The following is a 19,618-nucleotide window of genomic DNA, read 5'->3' as shown; positions in this document are numbered from 1 at the left end:
AAAGGTCATTATCCATTATGAAATAATATCCTCATTGGTCACTAGCTAAAGCAGTATGAAAAAAATAAGTTAAAGACCAAATCTGCACAATATTTACAATGGACAATCAATCCATTCTCGACCCATATAAAAACATTATTCAAGAATATTACAGAGAATGTTCCAATGGGTACTGGTTTTGGCTGGGATAAGGTTAATTTGCTTCACAGTAGCTGCTATGGTGCTATCTTGTAGATTTCTGACCAAAACAGTGTTGCTAACACACTGATATTTTAGCTATTGCTGCACAGTGCTTACACAGCATCAAGGCCTTCTGTTTCTCACTCTGCTGTGCCATTGAGTCGGGTGGGCCTGCATAGAAAGTGGGGAGTAGAGACAGCAGAGACAGCTGACTACAACTGACCCCAACTGTCCCACACCATATGACATCACGCTGATCAATAAAAGCTGGGGGGAAGAGGAAGGAAGGGGAGGACGTTTGGAGTTACAACATTTGTCTTCCCAACTGTTACACAAGATGAAGCCTGGCTTTCCTGGAGATGGCTAAATACCTGCAAGCCAATGAGAAGTAGTGAATTAATTCCTTGTTGCTTGCGCACACAGCTTTTGCTTTACCTATTAAACTGTCCTTATGTCAACTACATGCCTTCTCCCCCATCCTACCTGGGGCGAGTACGCAAGCAGCTGCACAGTGCCTAGCTGCCTGCCAGGGGTAACCCACAACACATTTGTAGCCTTGGTGCCTGAATTCCTGTATCAGGTTCCCAGCTAACCTTACAAAACATTCTCACCTTCAGGACAAAAGACGCAAAACACAACCACCTGAATTTGTTAAACAAAGCCGAGTTGCTGCAGTGACATAGAAATGGGAAGGAGTGATAATAAGAAAGGATGGTCATTACTGCCCCCGTAAGAGCAGAGCTATCCCCAAAGGTAAGATTTGTGTGGGAAGAATCATGACTGCTCTCAACTACCAAACTCCCTCTGCAGTCACTTCTGCAGTAACCACTGCCTTGTTGTTACTGGGATTACAGGAAAGAAAATAGGTGGTACTTAACTAATGCGAACAACAAGAGATTGCCCAAAAGATATTCTCCAGTTCTTCAGAGAAATTGACAACCAGTCTGTACTAGTTTAAGGAAGAAAACAGCAACTTTGTAAAAGTGATTTCTTATGAGACACTTATTTCCACTGAGGATTCTGTTTTCAGCTTAAATAAAAACATTTCTTTCATATATTACCTATTTACATCAAGCAGGAAACTATGTTCAAGTTTAACCAAAATATATGTAAGAAAATACTTAAGTATGATATCCAAATGTGTAAACTGAATTAGCATGCGTATCACTTTAATATATAGCACCAATTCAAACCTTAGAATCGAAAGCATCTTCTATCAAGCAACCCTGATCCACACATTTGCTACAAAGATCATCTACATCTTACGGTCAAAATTTTGTCCTAGATCTGGCAGGTAAGCAGAATTTTTACAAGAAGCAAACAACTGACTTTCCTTGTCTTGGATAAAAAGCATATCTCATTTTAAGAAAATTGAAAACATATGCTTTGCACATGTGTTGTTCTTTCAATTTCAGAAGTTAAAGGAACAGATGATTTCATATTCAAGTTCTCATATTTGCACATCAGATTCAAGTACTTGGAAAGTATGCTTTCACTGCATTACTCTATAAAACTTCCAACATGGAGCTTCACATAACCTGTCAACCTACCAACTGAACATTCAAATGAAGTGCAAGAGGATACAGTTCACAAATATTCAGAACAGACTAATCTAAACACTAAGTCATCAACTTGGAACATATTTTAGCCTCAATTTTAATTCCTTTGCTCCAGAAAAACAAATCGTACTCTCCTCAGTCTGAACCTAAATCTTGGCCATCACTTCAAACACCGTTTTTTCCTGTCACCGTTTGTTTTACAAAGTTTGTTGCAGCATTAGATTCCTTGCTGTTTTCAGCTGAAGTTCTACGCTCTGAAGAGACTTGCTTTTTAAGATGCGTGACAGCAAGCAAATCTGAAGAAAACAGAAAACTCATCTTTGATCTTAGTTGTACCTCTACAAAATGAAGATAATTTTATGTTTGAAAGCTGCTCAGATAACTAAATGATGCATACCAAGAAAGAAAATGGTGCAAGTACAGCTACTAAATATTTCTTCTACAAATGGATGTTGTATTGTTTTACTCCTATTACAGTCAAATAGTCTTAAAGCTTGTTAAAGATTATATTACTTAAGAAAAATAAAAAATGAATCTATCATTATAGTAACTATATGGGAGAAGAAGGAAGGTAAGATACATCTTTACGGATTAAATATTAAAAAAAAAGCATATTGTGGAAAACAAAGACTAGTTTTACAATAACACCTCTCTAAATATAGCTCAAGAAACGAAAAGGTTAGAATACACAGACGATATTGTAAACATCCCAGACTCTGAGGCTTAGATACTGTAAAGACAAATAAAAGGACAGATGTAAAACTTAAATACAAAAGACTACAAAAATTTAATAGCAAAAAACCAGCAAAAACAAAGATAGTATATCATGTGGTGGGTCAAACCAAGCGCAACGGGTTTTTACACTTTGGTTGCAAAAAGAAAAAAAGGATTCTGTACATACATTAAGATGGACTGGCTTGACAAATCTCCAAAAGAATAAGATCTCACAATAGAGCCCAAAATCGCAACTTTCAGGCATTTAATTTTTTTAAAAAGTACAACGAAGTGCAAGTTAAGCGTTCCCTGCTAAGAAGCACGACCTCCTAACTTTGCTCAAGGTAAAATAAGAACGATGAAACTACTTCTCATAACACAACGCACCAGAAATTTGAAATAAAAATTATTTCTAGCTATTGACTATAATTGCAGACACTGTAATTGGTAATCTAAGAGATTTGACTGTGTGTACTAAGACTGCTGCCTCTTATAGGAGAAAGTTCAACCCGAACAGCTTTTAAACTAAATGAATCTTTTCTCTGTTCTCAGAGGAATGTTACAGAAGTATATAAATGTATTTGAAAATATTTCCTAAACAAACAAAACAAACAAACAAAAAGCCCAGCCCTTCAGAATCCACATTTAAGAAATTCACCATAGTTTTGCAAACAAAACTATTAATTACAAAACGCACCTTATTTTATTACATGCATTTAATCCCCAATTTTTTGAGTACTTGAAAAGCAAAGTCAGGTACTATACAAATTAATTGAGTGATTTTTCTTCTCCAGATGCTTGTACAAATTAATTGAGTGATTTTTCTTCTCCAGATGCTAGCACAAGCTATTCTAGACATAACTATGTCTTGTCTCCACAGTAACTGATGTCAAGGATAGTATTTTACAAAATAGCTTAACAAATATTTGGGTTCCTCTATATGTTTTGACAATGATAAAAGCAGTTTTCCCTCAGGTAAAAGAATAACAGAGCAATACCTTACCTAATACTTTCTCCCTAAAGCAAACTACAGGCATTACCAAAATGCACTTTCAACACAATAAAAAGCCCACTCTGAATGTGATGAAATCAAAGTGAATTAGATTTGTATGAAGTGCTGAAATATATTAGATATTATGAAGCTGTTACTTTCACATTTTAAAATGAAATACAGTGCTCACTTGCACTTTGCAGAAATACACACAGAAGAAAAGAAACTAGGCCTTTCCCATTTTCCCTAGTATGGGAAAATGATGACCCATTCTTTATATTCTAAAATTTTGCTAGGTAAATAAGTTAAAACTTACTGATAAATACCTAGGGAAAAATATTACTCTCCTAATTTGGGCTGAAAACAAGAATACTGCCAGCATAATCAAGAAGTTGCAAAAAAACCTCTTTGCATGAATACTGTGAAGAGCCACACAAGCTCTCTTCAGTAAGTAAGCAGAAAGTTATGTATTTCTTCTTGTCAAAGATCCTAGGAACTCTTCAGTCAAGTTCTATTACTGTACGAGCAAAAACTAAGTTAGCTTTACTGGAATGAAAAGGAATACTCTTATATATCTTTTAATATAGTCAAGATATTTAATCATGCATTTTAACTCTGTCTGTTAAATGCGTTTCAAAGTGGCAACAGCTGAAATGTTTTTAAATGTTAGATACAGCTCATTTATCATCCTGTGACTGGGCAATCAAGTGCCTAGATTTGTATAACTTCAGGCAAATCAAGGATATGTTTATCAATGTAGCTCTCAGCAGCTCTGATTTTAAAATATTTCAGTATGGATATAAAAGAGTATTCAGAATTCACCTGGTTTTACTTTAGTTAATATTTTTGTGTGCATAATCCATGTATTATATGAAAAAATCGTAATTCAGCAAGACCACCAGTTATACTTGTGAGAGAGGCAATTTCATAAAAAGCTTCCTACAGAGTCCTCCTTCCTAATGGCCTGGATTCCTCTCCTGCTGGAGCTTCCCAGCTCCAGCCTTTTATTTTTCAAGGATTATCTGATGCGTGGATTATTAAAAACATAAAATTCAATACAACCAAACAATTGTTCCACTATCAAGTTGTCTGATTCCACAATATCGAAAAACGACTGTGTTGCTCTCCTCCTCATTTTGCATTTTCTTGTGTTAAAAGAAATATCTACATTTGGTAGCTAATAGCAAAAAGGGTAAGAACAACTAACTACACTACTATTGCTGCTTAAATATCATGGTGAAAATGAGTACATCCACAGGAACATCTTTAAATTTGTCTCAGACCAATGGACATATGAATGATGCGAGAATGAAACTGTTTATATTAACTTTGCACACAATCTGCCTGATGCACCTCCCCATATAATTCTGAAATTTTAAGAAACTGAGATTTTGCACCTAAGTAAAGGCAAATTGCCTAAAACAACTGTATTCTTACTGAATAGCCATTCCATTAAAAAATTCAGAAATTTGTACTAACAAGAATCAGCTTTAAATGTTAAGTCTGTCTGCCACCATTTCTCCATCAACATTGAATGACAATCTAGTAGAGGTTCTACTCTGACAAACCATTCACCATGGTAATAGTAGTATCCATAAGTAACGAATTTTAGACAAGTTCAGAAAAACACAGCACTGCAAATTCAAAAGTAATTTCTTTGAGAAGCTATAAGCCTTACTAAAATGGTATTACTTACTATGATCAGCTGCTTATCACCATCTTTTCCTGCTTCTTTTAGCTTCTGACTATGTTCTTCAGATGACAGGAAGTTACTGCATTTTGATGCTAATGAAGGATTTGACAATGGAACCCTTGAAATACAAATGTTTCATGTTAAAACGGGACTGCTTATACAAGTCATCCTAGATAATCAAAGTCGTTGTGATTAGTATAACTAAACTTTAACGAGATGCAAATCCAAGTTAATTGCCCAAAACACAATCCTATATATTTTAATTTGTAATTCAAACGGGAAAATAAGGAAATAAAAAGATTAACAAAAAATCAGATTGTAAGTAGTCTAATTACAATGTTTGTGGGTTTTGTTGTTGTTGGTTTTTTTTATTATTAATATTTTGGGGTTTTGTTTTTTAATGACAAAAAATAAAATAAAAAATTTACAACCAAGTGGGGAAGGTTAGTCACAACCATTAATACAAGCATTTAACTGAGGCATTTTCAGAGCATAACAGATGGTGCCCAATGCTTTATATTTCTTAGGTAAGGTTTAGGTTTCTAGTTTCAGATATCATACACCCAGCTGCTAAAGCAGACCATGTAAATATTTCCATAAATATAAGTGGGCAATATAAAACAGATTTCATAAATCTTTCAAATACAATTTAAACTTATTCTAACAGCTGGCAGTGAAGGGAGGAATAAGAGGACATGAGGAATAAATCGACATATAATGGGAATCTCACTCAGTGTAAGTTTCCCCTTGTCACAACTGAAAGAAACACTGTAAAGTACTATAACACATCAACAAGGTTATTCTATGAACTTGCTACTATATTCAGTGGAAAAATAGCATTAACTACAGGTTTGGATGAAACTTGTGGAGATCATCAAAGCGAAACACAGACAAAAATACTCGTACTTCAACTATGTATTTACATATTTTCTGTTTCTGAGCAAACTAAGGATATAGGGCTTAATTGTAGCAGCTGCTGTAGTATATGTAGCAGGTTAACTCAGTGAGCTTTTTAAAAAATAAAAATTCTTGCCAGACATTTTTAAAATAGCATTTTTTGCACTTTATCAGAGCTAATTTTCTTCTTCCTGTCAGTGCCGCAAATTTTTCCTTAAGTAGTTTCTTCAAGGTTTGCCTTTTCCGGCTGCAACCTTTTCTTACAAAGCTCTAAAGAGAGCTACACTACAGATACGCACATTACTCTGTGTTAGGGCAGGACTACCACAGAAAGAATGATGGCTTATAATCTTGGATAGCATATGGAAAGCAGGGTAAGAAACTCTCACAAGAAAAATATATCTTCGAATAACAGCAAAGCAATATGGGCTTGTTCAGCTAATAAAGTTAATAAAATTGTGTAGAAACCATAAAGCTGTGTGGCAGTTGAGAGTAAAAAATACTTTAAAAAATCGAAGTTAGTGTAATATTTATTGAAAAATCTAACAATAGTCATTTAACTAGTTTTACATCTACCTTACCACCCATTTTCTGTGAAATTCCATAGTAGTGGAGTTTTTCAACATGTACAAAAGGGTTGAACAGTCAGAATTGCTAACCTGGCTTCAGACAGATGTACTGAAAATGAACTGCATCATTTCTTCTTATCTCCATTACGAATACAGAAAACAATATAGATGTACTAACCATTGTGCCAACTATGTTGCTGTTTGAGGTATCAAGTATGAAGAAATCATTGTCTTTAGCTTGTAACTGGCTAAAACCAGAGACTATGTCAGAATTGTTCAAAAACTACAACAGTTAACATGATTGAGGACAAAATGTAAATTTGAACTGTTAGTAGTAAGAACAATTTAGTTAGTCTCAAGAACAAGCATCATGTTTTATATGGCAGCTGACACCTTCATTTCACGGCAATCACAAAAAAAATCCCAAATTAAAACCCCTCTTCCCCACCTAAAAAGATCTCATATAGACTCCCATAATTTAAGGATTAGAAAACTCTTACAGAAGTGCCATAATTCAACAAGTGAAAAACCTGCGGTAAACTCTTCCTATACTCTCTCGTCATCTGATTTGAGCAAGAGACCATTAGAAATGTCTTCCCAACTCTTTTAAGTTCTACTTCTTAAAACAAGCGTGCAGTCACAAATATCTTGCTTAATAATTTTCTTAACAAAATAAAAACATCCCTTACTAACTGGGTAAAATGAAAATCTGTTTTTATCTGAAATCTGTCACTTATTTGAAACTGAAAGTTGAGGCTGGGAGACAACAGCACAGTCTTATAATAAAACCCCTCATAACTCTATGGAAGGTTATTGTAATTTCATAATGTAGGAAACACTATACCTGTTCGCAGTTTCAGAAGTTTGATTTGTAAATGAAGTATGTGTCAAATGCTTGGGAGCCAAACCTAAAATTAATCAAAGTTTACAACTTCATTAAAAAGTTTTTAGCTGCAAAGGAAATTTGAGCTACACAAATAGTGCTTTGCAAAAGTATATTCAAGACAATGTTGCCATTTGTTCATGGCTAATAAAAAAATATGCAACCTTGAGGCAGTATTCCTGTGTTCCTCCACATATATTAAAGTGCAATTTTCTTCAACGTTTCCACAGCAGTTCTGCAGAGCAGTTTGCCAGCAGTTAAGTAAGGCCACTAGCAAAACTACATAGCAGTTTAAATCTCTTTCTAATGACCCCCATACAAATAGCTCTATGTATAGTATTAGAATCATAAATGTATAGTATGTCCCCATCTGAGGTGTGTTCTATAACAATTAAGGAAAAGAAACAATGAAGAATAGCAAAAGAAAGAAAAAAAATTTTTTTACATTCTCTAACAGTACACTTGGAGTATTTTGCCCTTCAAAATTACCCTATAATGGCAGGGAAGAAAAAAAAACACAAAAAACAAAACAGAAAAAACTCCAACCAACCAACAACAACAAAAAACAACCAAAGAAAACAAAAAAATCCAAACCCCAAACACAACCAAGAATCAAAACCCCAACAGAACTATTTAGTGAAGCTAAATAGTTAAAAAGTACACTAAAAATCAGGTTCAAATTTAAAAAAAAAAAAAAAAAAGCACCAGCCAAAAGTCAAACGAAAAACCCCAACAAATCAAAAACCTGGAGGCAAAAGGATGACATATCAAGAGGGAAGCTAATGAAGAGCTATTTTAGTGATCCATCAATAATATTTCTTAGTCAAATATACTTGTGTCAAAATATTCACATCACACTTAGCATAAGGTTTGACAAACTGCATTCACAGGCTGACAAATGAAGGCTATGTAATAAAAACAAGAGAGTGATTACTCAATCCATAATTTGGTCAAGATGGAGTAGAACAACTTAAGAGAAAGAAATGCAGACACTTATTCAAAGGAAGCAGTAACCAACAGAGAATCCCTAACAGAAATCTATCCAAGAGAAGAACTCAATTGAAATATGGAAGTTTTACTATTTTATTACAAAGAAAATGAAAGGATTTGGTTAGGGTTTTTTCTGTTTGTTTCTTTTTAAAGTTGTCACTCCACTTTTATTCAAACAGAATAGTTAAGCATTAAAATACTCATGCATAAAGCATAAAGACGCACTAAAACAAGAGCTCAGTAGAAAAACAGACACGTGTCTTTCCCGCTACACAGCCCAGAGATAAAAGGATATCCATTGCTATTCATACTGAAGTGGCCACAGGTGTGACACACAAAGAAATATGAAAACCCTGGTCAACAGTTCCAATCCCAGAAGTCTAGTTCTGCACCAACTGTACCTTATTCTGTAAAGCACTCCCCAAAAGGAAGACTTATGCTTCCCACACAACTGGTCAGAAGAAGAGGAAAAATTAATAGTAAAGTTACCTTGAGGTTCACTTTCTCCTGGTTCTTTTTTAATTTGTTTTGGAGGTTTAGGAGCTGTGACATACTTTACTGGAGAACTTTCTGGACTTGATTCCAAATGTAATCGAAAGTTCTGAACAAAACAGAAAATATTAAATAAAAAGCCCAAACTATTTAACGCCTCTAACCTATTAACAAAATCACTGAGTTAACTAAGTATTAACATCTTAGATATAGCACCAGTTTTCTGATTCCTACATTATTTTTAGCAAACAAAATGCAACTGATTAGCTAGTCCATACTGAAGTTTGTGGTATTAATTTTGAAAAAAAAATCTTTTTCATTTGATATATAAGCTTATAAAATACTTCATATGGAACACTTTTGTCCTTAAAATCTTAAATTTTAATAGAAGGTCACTCAAATAGAGAACACTTTGTTTCCCCTCTCATTTCTCCTAATACATCTTTTCAGAATAGAACAGCTATGCAAGTTGAAGTCATCAAAAATCATCCATATGAATCTGTACAGTCTTCAGCTCCAGCAGAAAATTTTATCGATCAACATTTCATTAGCTACAGAATTTAGGATGATGGAACAAATTCATTTTCTAGCTTACTATCATCCTGTCTATGACAACACACCAGCAAAGGATCCTTAATACACTGAAAAATTCTAAGTTACTGTAAAATAAAGTAATTGTTAAGACACTTTCTAAGCATGTCATTCTCAGAAAACAGAACAGTTTGAGAATACCCTCCCGCCATATGCCATCATTAAAATGACTTACCTCATCTGGTCTTGACTCACATAAATGTTTTGTCAAATTGTGCAACAAACCATTTTCTGCACCTCTCTTTGTGGGCTGTTTTATTTCCAATGTTACTTCTTTAGCTTCAGTTCTTTCAGATGAAGGATCTGATTTCTCCTGCACACAAGTTGCACTTTCATTCTCAGAGAGTCCTGTTAATGACAGCTTGTCTTGTGCCTTCGAAAGCTCTGCTTCTGTAGCTATTTGACTTGCCTCTGAAACTTCAGTGTAATCTTTTAACAAAGAAAGCTTGGGGACATTTGCAGAATTTAAGTTACTTTGCTTAATGTTACTAGCTTTCAGTAATTTAATTTTGGTCCATTTAGAGTTTTTGTTCGAGGAGTTATTTCTACCATTCAGAGTGCATTTAACAGGCATTCCTTTTTTGCTGGGGAAAAAACGTTTGCATTGAGTACTTTGACTAGCTTCTTTCTGAGTAAGCATTTCACTTTGTTGAAACTGTACGCTGGCATGCTTTTCTTCTGTTTTGCTACACTCAGCATTAGGGGAATCTTTTTTCACCTCTACTGTATCAGACTCGATCTCACCTGCGATTTCTTCACAAAGTTCAAGGATGCTTACCCTTTTGGATTTCACATCGTTCTCTGGCTGATCAGCCACATTTATTTCACTTACAGATGGCTGTGAAATCTTTTTTGGTTTTCTACTGTTTTTTACGTTCTGATGTATTTGTTGCTTTTCATTAGTTACTGTCTTAGAATTTGGCTTAAGAGAATCTGTTTCCACTTTCTTTGTGTTGCTAGGAATAGGAGATACAGGGCCCATTAGGTCTTTCTTAACTTCCTTAAGACTCTGATCAGGACCTGATGATCCTTGAAGGTTTTGTTGAAAGTTGTTCGAATTATCATTTTTATTGTCTGCTTTACATTTTTTCTCTTTTAGAGACCTCGTCACTTGTACGTGTATTTCTTTGTTCTCATTTGTATCATTTGGCTTTGCTTTTGTGTTTTTCTGTTCCGTTTTCTTTTCAGTAGATTTAAGTGGTTTTGCTGCAACATTCTGAGCATGTCTTCTTGCCTGGCTACTTTGTTTAACTTCCGAAGCTTTTTCTTCTTTAACTTCCCTGTTGCGCAGTGATCTTGCTGGTACACGTACATGTGTTAACTGCTGCAGCCTCTGTGATCTCCTCATTACTGGCTCATTTGGTGCAATTATGCATTTTGACTTAGGAATTTCTTGCACAGATTTTTTCTGGCATACTTCCTTACTTTTTGCAGATTTAGGCTGCTGTTGGACCTTTTTGTCAGGAATTGTTTTATTATTTGAGTTGAATCCTGATGATCTTGTAGTCATGCGCATTCCTTGTTCAGGTTCATTGGTGTTGTCACTGAAAAATTCAAATAATTATTTTTTCAGCATTCAAAAAGTAGAATTTGTCATAAGACTCCTATCCTTCCTGCTAGCCTCTACCTCAAACCTTTCTTTTCTTTTTTGAAACACTAGATCTTGCTCCCTGAATGCTGATAGAAGAATTTTCTCTAGAATCATTCCAAATAGACTTCTTTTCCACCTGGTTACTCTTAAGTGTAGTACTTAGTGTTTTTTATGCATGGCAAGACTGATCTATGAATCACAGATGAATGCTTTTTAATATCTCCAGCAGTTTTTAATTGTTGACATTTGTGGATTTCAAATGATGTATTAGCTGATTAATTTTTACTTCAGAATCTTTTTTTTTGGAGGAAGGCTTTCTGGATTTTGAGACACTAATATAATTCCAGAGAAAGACCACGTAGCAGATATCACAATCATTTAAGGCTGATCTTCCCACTATTACTATTTAATTATTTAGTTGTATATTTGACTCAAATTCATTCTGCTTACATTGTTTCTGCACTAATTTAGTCTAGGAAGATAACCTAGAAAAATTACTTCTTTTTTTTGCCACTGACCTGTTTGATTTGGCAGAGGTTTTGAGTACAGTTTTCTCCTGCACTGCACACTGATTAGGTTTTGATTTATTTGAGACATGTTTTATATCTGACACCTCCTTCTCCTTCTTCACTGATGACGGTTTGCTGTTCTTGTCCAGCTTTGGACGCTTAGCAGAAGGCTCTACTAACATCGACTTCCTTTTCTGAGCTGCCATTTCTGCAAGACACAATAGTTGATTCAGCTTTTAGAATCTCTGTCAACTGTAGTTACAATGTCAGTTAATATAACCAAAGATTTGCGTGTTTTACAAAATAAGGTAACTGATACTTGGCTCTCCTTTTAGGGGCAGACCATGCTAACTGTAATCAGAAAGCAAATCACAAAAGCAATCTCAAATCAAATTACGTTCATTTTACTTACAGGTTTTCACAAGGGGCAATCGATGTTTAGGCCAAAGCAACTTGTCAAGGTGTGCCAAGAGCATTCCTTATGTATATGCTTACGAACAGGACGTTTCATGCCACCTATGATAAATAAAACATGTTCATGAGGTAAGCACTTTATTAACTTCCTTGTCCAACTCTGAATTTGGCATTCCCACCCTCTTTCACCCCCTCAAACGTTTAGCTTTAAAATGTCTTTGACAATCAATTTTAAAAAATCCTACAAATTTTCTTTCCATATCCAAACATTTTTGGCATTTTGTTGTCTCAAGCATTACCCTTCTACCTTTTGAAAGGAAGTTTCTCAGCCTTTTGCATTTTTTCCAGAAAACAGTACGGTGCTCTCTTTCATAGCACGCAAGAAAGTGAGCCTGCTGTCAGTCCTGTGCCTCACAGCAACAGTGAATAAATCCACTAGACTACAAAGTTTTCATGGTTGCTGCTGTAGAACTTCACAGACATCAGCAACCACCTATAACTGTTCCTTCTAATACAACACACTGCAAATCAGAGACAGCCTAGAAACTAACATTATCTGAGACATTTGCCTTGGGCAGTTAAAGACGATGTCTTCAAGAACACTGAAATGACGTTAACGATGCAGAAGTTAATCTGCACAAGAGTCTGAAAACTAGCAGAGATCCTCAGTAAAAGCTCTTCACAGATCCAGTTGATCATGCCTTTCACACCTATTTCTGGCTTCTGAAATTTTTAAGTTCTCTTATTCAAAGACACCGTTTTGTATTATGGCACAAGTAAATTGTTCAGCCAAGCCTCACTAATACATTTTTAAAATTAAATTTACTGGAAGACTTAGTGCTCAGAAATCCTGTATCACTTTTTAAAGCCAAGAATTACCTATTAACTTTTGCCACTGACAGACTGACAAAGAAATATTTCTGTAACAAAACTGTAACACTTCTGAAAGCTTAACTAATCCGATGTTAAATTTGACAGATTTTAAGGTCAAACAGGAACTTTAAATTACCAATTCTATAACACAGACCAGATACTTTCATTTAGGTACTACAGTAAGCCTTTCTGTATTGACAAATCCATGTTTTTGTCTAACAGTTTGAAAGATACTTACATTACGTTCCTTTTAATAATTATTCATTATCCAAAATGGAAAAGTAAAGAGCTGTACTTTTGCTTTTCTTTCTGACTCTTAATTGTCCTTAACCCCATTTTCATTTATCCACTCTTTCATGAAGACACTTCTAACCATGCAAGACCAATAGTGCTCAAATTCCAGACAACAGTGCTGTCTTCTGATCTTCTCCTTTAAAGAAGCTGCATGACCAGCAGTTCATATTTGAGGTAGAATTAAAGAATATATCCAGGGAAGAAATCTCTAATAGCACTTTTCATAGTGCTATTTCCGAGTCTCTCCCTAAGGAGCAGGTAATAGAATTTGTATGTCTTACTTCTAATGGCTCCATGGCACTTAGCAAGCCTACAGGTTTCCACTAGTGAAAGATCATCCATCAGAAACACAGTATAGCCACTCACACTGAAAATAACAACTCTAGTTGCTGAATAAGTCTTATCTTAGTTTAGAGCACCCCATTGACTCACAGAATTTGAGAGCACCATGACACACACTGAAAACACCTAGACCATTCTGGGTTTTTTCCAGACATATACAGACATTACTGTCACTTTGAGCCACATGACATGGCATACTCAAGAAAGACTTTCAAGTACAAAAGAGAAAACATAATCCTTCCCTCACCCATATTGCTTCTCAGGACGCTGACAAATACGTTCTCCTCCCACAAAGTGAACTAGCTCTTTAATAGTCATTTATTTCCTACTGATACTTTGCACAGCAAAGCAAGGACTTTTCCTGACTTTCAAGAACTGGCAGTTTCTTCCCTGAAGAAGTCCCCTCTAGTAAAAGCCAGGTTATGGATAGAAGGGAAGACACGAAATAATGACAACAAACTACACAACAACCAAAGGTTGTTTTCCTCTGCAAGAAGCAGAGGAAAAACAGCTGCACACAACTCCCACACCCTCGAGTCCTTAAAGCAGAGGCTGAGACGGAGGGCCCACCTGCTTGACAGGGCGCTGAGGTCTCACACACGAGCCTCCCCCGCTGACTGTCACGGCAGAACCTCTCAGCCCCGCCACCTTAACTCCCGGCTGAGACCCCAGGACGGAACTCGAAGGAAGGGAAGGCCTCCCGGTGTCATCCGCCCCAGCGCCCCGCCGTGACAGCCCTTCTGGAGCAGGGCCTGGCAGGGAACCCCTACACCCAGCCGAGCGTTCCTCAGGCCAAGGCAGGCGCCACTGAGGGGCACGGCGGAGGCTGCGGAGAAGAGGCCGTGCGCCGCAGGGCGCCTCCCCCAGCTCCCACTCGGCGAGGGGGTATCGCCGCTCACTCCCACCGCGATCGCGGAGACAGCGGCGGCCGCAGGGAGGCCCGGGCCCGGGCCGCGGCCGGCGAGGCAGGCCCGAGGAGGAGACGCCGGCCTTTCGGTCCCGGGCCGGGGCAGACGCCACCTCTCCGCGCGAGGACGGGCTGCCGGTGACGGCGCGGGTGGCGGAACGCTGCCGGGAGCCCTTGGTGCCCGGGGGGCAAACTTCCTCACAGCCCCAGCTCCGGCGCGAGGCCGCCGCTTACCTCGCGCGAGTGTCAGCGACGTGCCGGCAGCGCGAGCCGCCCTCCTCGCCCGGCTCGCCAGCTGGGGGGGGGGGTGGGACGGGGAAGCAGGGGGCGGGGCGGAGGGGAGCGACGACGTGGGGGGGAGGGGGGGCGAACGCGCACGCGCTCGCCGCCGGGGCGCGAGTGCGTGAGCGGAGGCGCGCGCGCACCCTTCCCGTTCCACCCCCCCCCCCCCCCCCAACGAAGCGGCGAGCCCGAGCCACGAACCTGCCCACATCCGGGCACCAGGGCAGCCCCGCCCCGCCCGCCGCTCGGACCTGCCCCCCATCCACCGGCTGGAGACGGGACACGGGGCGGGGGTATGATGTCGTGTGCGCGTGCGCAACCGGCCCGCAGGTACAGCGGTCTGTGAGAGGGGAGCGGGACGGGCGGGGTCGCTGCACCGCCCAACCACAGAATCACAGAATGTCAGGGATTGGAAGGGACCTCGAAAGATCATCTGGTCCTATCTCCCCCGCCGGAGCAGGAACACCTAGAAGAGGTTACACAGGAAGACGTCCAGGTGGGTTTTGAATGTCTCCGGAGTAGGAAACTCCACAACCCCTCAGGGCAGCCTGTTCCAGTGCTCTGTCACCCTCACTGAGAAGAAGTTTCTTCTCATATTTAAGGGGAACCTCCTGTGTTCCAGTTTGCACCCATTACCCCTTGTCTTATCATTGGTTGTCACTGAGAAGAGCCTGGCTCCATCCTCGTGACACTCACCCTTTACATATTTATGAACATTCATGAGATCACCTTCAGTCTCCTCCAAACTAAAGAGACCCAGCTCCCTCAGCTTTTCCTCATAAGGGAGATGCTCGACTCTCTTAATCATCTTTGTTGCCCTGTGCTGGACTCTCTCCAGCAGTTCCCTGTCCTTCTTGAACTGAGGGGCACAGAACTGGACGCAATATTCCAGGTGTGGTCTCATCAGGGCAGAGTAGAGGGGCAGGAGAACCTCTCTCGACCTACTAACCATCCCCCTTCTAATACACCCCAGGATGCCATTGGCCTTCCTGGCCACAAGGGCACAGTGCTGGCTCATGGTCCCAGTTTCCCCGCGGGACTCACTGTCTGTGAGGCAGGGGGTCTGTCCCCAGCAGGTGCCTGGTGCTGCCCCCGTGCTAAACTGGCCTGGCAGCTTTATCGCATTGGTTCAGCGCGGTCAGACCAGCTTGGCCCCGTGTCGGCGTTAGGCTGCTCTTCTGTCGAAAACAAGGGGCAAAGCAGTGCTCCATGCTGACAGGCCTGTGGTGATGAAATGCCTTATGTGGTGGCCCGTGGTGTGTCAGTGACACCTCATGACTGGCAGTGGTAGCTAGATGCAAAGTGAGAAATCTCCCCTCGTCGTATTCTGGTGGTGGTGGTGGCGGTACAGCAGTATGTGCCCACAGCAGCATTTCCTAAGTGTGCATGGGCTGCTTCCCACCAAGGTGTTTAGAAATTCCTCCAAAGATGGGTTTGGTGCTGTACTGGAAGTGACCTCCATTCTGACACCACCTTTGGAAAATTCTCTAAGGATACAAAGAGACGTTTTGTGGTTGTTGGGGATTTCCTGCTGATTGGCTTTGCTTCAGGTGCACAGACAGCAGTCAGTCTCATTAACGCAGGTCCAGCGTTGTACCAGTGTATGTCGCTTGAGTGTAAAAGCAGGACAGATGCTTGTCTGTGTCTCAGAGACTGAAGAGGCTTGTTGGATATGTCCTGGTTCTGTACAGTGTTCCCTTTTCTCTCCAGAGCAATGAGTTCACTCAGTGAACTGCTTTTTTGAGTCCAGTGAGGTCTGCCTTCCCAAGCTTGGTAGTAACCCTGCAGAAACCAGCTAGGCGTTTTAAAAGCTGTGTTCTGAGCTGTGTTTCTCAACTCATTCTATGGCATAACCACATATTTGTGATTTTTTTCCCCCCATTATCTGGGATATTTCAGTCCTTACTACACTGGGTAATGGATTTGTGTCATCTAACCTTATAGGCTTCATTGCCTCGGGATGTTTCTGTTCCTGAGCTTATGTCTTAAGATGACAAGTATGACAAGTTCGACAAGTTCTGAGCAGAAGAAGGGGAGCTGAGGATCTGACACCCACACCACTGACATACCTGTCCGGACCAGCTTTAGTCTAGTCCTGTGGATGCAGTGACTGCCAGGGTTGGAATGCCTTGGGTATGTTCTGGGGATGGATGTGTGGGTTTGGTTTCCTTCAGAAGGAAACACTCCAGGAGCCTGCATGACAAGTGGGAGCAATCAGAAGGTTTCCTTCAAAAGTGTGCTCCTGATCCTAACTAGAATACTAATGTAGAGACGGCTTGTGCATTCCTAGTGCATTCCAACCATATTACCAGGCTGGGGCTAACCTGACACACATCCTACCCGAAATGCATATATTATGTGTGTCAGTATCTCAACATTAAGTATCTTTGCTGTCCTGGTCCACTCCTATCAGTAAGTCCTACTTGTTAATATAGACACAGTCTCAGCTTATTTGACTGCAAATTTACCTAATGATGTGTATACATCACTACATTTGAATGACTGGAGAACAGCATGATGAACCTTGGCATTAGCCAACCAATAAATGACCATGAAAAATGTTAGAAGTTTTTGAATGGCAGTACGTGACAGGGTTTCTCCCAGAGGTTCTGTGCAGATTTCTGGTTACAGTTTGCTGATCTAACAGACAGAGACCACACAAGTATTTTGGTACTTGGAAGCTACACGGCATAGACAATCTGCAGATATTATTTTGTTAATGTCTGAAGTATTTTAGAAGTGGTTATTTTGGTTTTTATAATAAACTTTTTAGGCCTTTTTAATAATCTTCCAAAGATTGTATTGATTTTTGTAGCTGTTACATTTACAGTATTCATTGTTGGAAATTGCATTCAAGTTCCTGGATAGATATTTTTTAATACAGATCAAACTACCTGGAGATATTTTGTTCTGCCTGTACATTTTTTTGTCTCTTTATTAACTTAAACAAGGAACTGCCTTCCTTGATAAGTCCTCTTTCTGGACACACTTCATTCACGCATAGTTTGTCCTAGACAAATGGAAATTTTTCAGCAGCTGCAGTTTTTAAAAAAGCTGATAGGAGGAGATGTTATTTATAACTCCTTGTAACAACTCCAATTTAATGCATGATAATCTGCTGTGACTTTAAAATGAACACAGCAACATGTGGTCTCCTGCTTTCCTACAGTAACCTACAGAATACTTTCCAGATGAAGGATATTTTAATCACTGGGTTGCCTGTAAATTTCCTGGAGGATGATAAAAGCATTTCTTTATGTTATCACTAAGTTTGTAAATTTAACATGATGTTTTTCCAATCCTCTCTCTTAGGAATATGAAACAAGTAAACCTAGATTTTCTCGCATCCCTCTGTGGAATAGTAATTTTCTGTTCAGCAGGCAAATAGTAAAGAAGCAGCCATTCTTATAAAGCATTAAATTACAGAACTTGGGAAAACTCAATTCATGGAGTGGAAGGAGTAAATTTCCAGTTTTCCACAGAAGGTGGCAGCATTCCGAAGCACTGATGTCAGTATGAACTTGGTCGCAGATGTCACTTTGCTGGAAGAACACAAACTTTACAGAAATTTACTCTCCTTAGAAGTTGCAGCGCATGTGAACAAGAGTGCTCAGGCACAGATTTGCTGTAGAACTAGGGGACCTGAGGAGGGAGGAGAAACTGCATTCACATGGGTGGAGTGTGTAGATAGGACATATTTAACCCCCAAAGGATTCTATGTTAATATTAGCCTTGTTTACCACTACTGCTGGAGTGCCTCCTGTCTGCAGCTGAGTGAAAAATGACTTGCTTCTAGGTTATTCCTTTTTTGACAGGAGCAATATCTCAGCTGATATATGGATCATCCACTAATTGCAGAGAGTGCTTGGTTAGGTTGCAGCTTCAGGATATGTAGTGACCCTGTGTAAGAGCTGACTGTCACCATAAAGGGGAAGCCTTTCCCACTATTTTCTCCACTTTCTTTCCTCACTCTCAGCAGTGTTCTTCAACTTCTTACTTTATGCCACCCTCCTTCTAGCACCTGAGGGACCAAGCAAATTTAACTTACTGAGAGAGCAAAAAATTAATCCAGTGGAAAAACTGGATCTCATTGTGCCAGAGCAAGAAATGCTGAGAATCATGTGACTAGAATCAGGGAGGATAAGAAAAAGGGGAGGGGAAAGGGCAAGCTTTCCCCTTTTGGCATGAGGGAGCTGTTAACATTGGCAGCTGCTTGTGAAACTGCAGTCTTAGGACCAGCCACGTAGTTAGAGGATTGAGCTCTTGATCCCAAACTCAATCACAGCAGGCCTGCTAGCACACAGACCTTGCAGCCCCATTTGACATGCAAACACACTCCCAATCTACCCTACTGCTTATCAGACATCTCTGAGCAAGCAACTGGTGACTGACAACCAAGAGGCAGTAGGTGCTTAAACCTTTCAGCTGTAATTAAAGCTACAAGTACTCCTAGTGCATCAGAAGAGTGCCTCAGACAGGTTAGCTAAGGCCACGTGAAGCTGATTTAAACTAGTGGTTTGCTAATCACTAAATGTATATAAATCCTGTAAGGAACTAGAAGAGCAACTGATGCAGCATAGGGCCTTGATTTCCATCCATTCAGCAGATTCAAAAAGTCCTTCTACCCTCATCCAGGAAGAAGGGAGAGGCTGTATTTTTGTATCTTCAGTAGAAAGAAAAAAAGAGACAGAAAAACTGGGTCCCCCAGAGGAAGAGGTGTTTGCCAGTGAAGAACTGCTGGCTGTTGTGGCTACTGGTGCATCTTGCAGATTTTTCTTCTGTTGGAATGAAAATTAAAAAAACAAACCAAAAACCATAGTCAGGGGATTCTGAATCACCACTAACTG

The 19,618-nt window shown here is 39.4% G+C and overlaps 1 protein-coding gene and 1 long non-coding RNA gene across 6 annotated transcripts in view; one reads left to right on the top strand and one right to left on the bottom strand.

Annotated features, from left to right (window-relative positions):
* The window catches only part of ESCO1 (establishment of sister chromatid cohesion N-acetyltransferase 1), a 33,693-nt gene extending 18,874 nt beyond the window's left edge, over window positions 1-14,819 (bottom strand). For 2 of the 3 annotated variants that reach the window (XM_065832693.2, XM_071804205.1), the window contains exons 1-7: window positions 14,724-14,819; window positions 12,072-12,175; window positions 11,669-11,867; window positions 9,735-11,103; window positions 8,966-9,077; window positions 7,448-7,511; window positions 5,141-5,255 (exon numbers count right to left, since the gene is read on the bottom strand). In XM_065832693.2, the coding sequence (XP_065688765.1) occupies window positions 5,141-5,255; window positions 7,448-7,511; window positions 8,966-9,077; window positions 9,735-11,103; window positions 11,669-11,865 (1,857 nt within the window). In that variant the 5' untranslated portion in view covers window positions 11,866-11,867; window positions 12,072-12,175; window positions 14,724-14,819. Of the gene's footprint in view, window positions 1-5,140; window positions 5,256-7,447; window positions 7,512-8,965; window positions 9,078-9,734; window positions 11,104-11,668; window positions 11,868-12,071; window positions 12,176-14,152; window positions 14,443-14,723 lie in introns of those variants that run through there. The other variant, XM_065832694.2, reaches the window with a different exon arrangement.
* Window positions 14,820-14,953: 134 nt separating this feature from the next.
* Window positions 14,954-19,618, top strand: part of LOC136097686 (uncharacterized) — a 21,718-nt gene continuing 17,053 nt past the window's right edge. For all 3 annotated transcript variants that reach the window (XR_011737456.1, XR_011737455.1, XR_010650863.2), the window contains exon 1: window positions 14,954-15,267. This is a non-coding gene — a long non-coding RNA (uncharacterized lncRNA). The remainder of the gene's footprint in view (window positions 15,268-19,618) is intronic.

This window comes from Patagioenas fasciata, chromosome 2, assembly GCF_037038585.1.
Source record: "Patagioenas fasciata isolate bPatFas1 chromosome 2, bPatFas1.hap1, whole genome shotgun sequence".
Classification (NCBI taxonomy): Eukaryota; Metazoa; Chordata; class Aves; order Columbiformes; family Columbidae; genus Patagioenas; species Patagioenas fasciata.
Note: the sequence above shows the minus strand (reverse complement) of the source record. Positions and strands in the feature narration are given on the sequence as shown.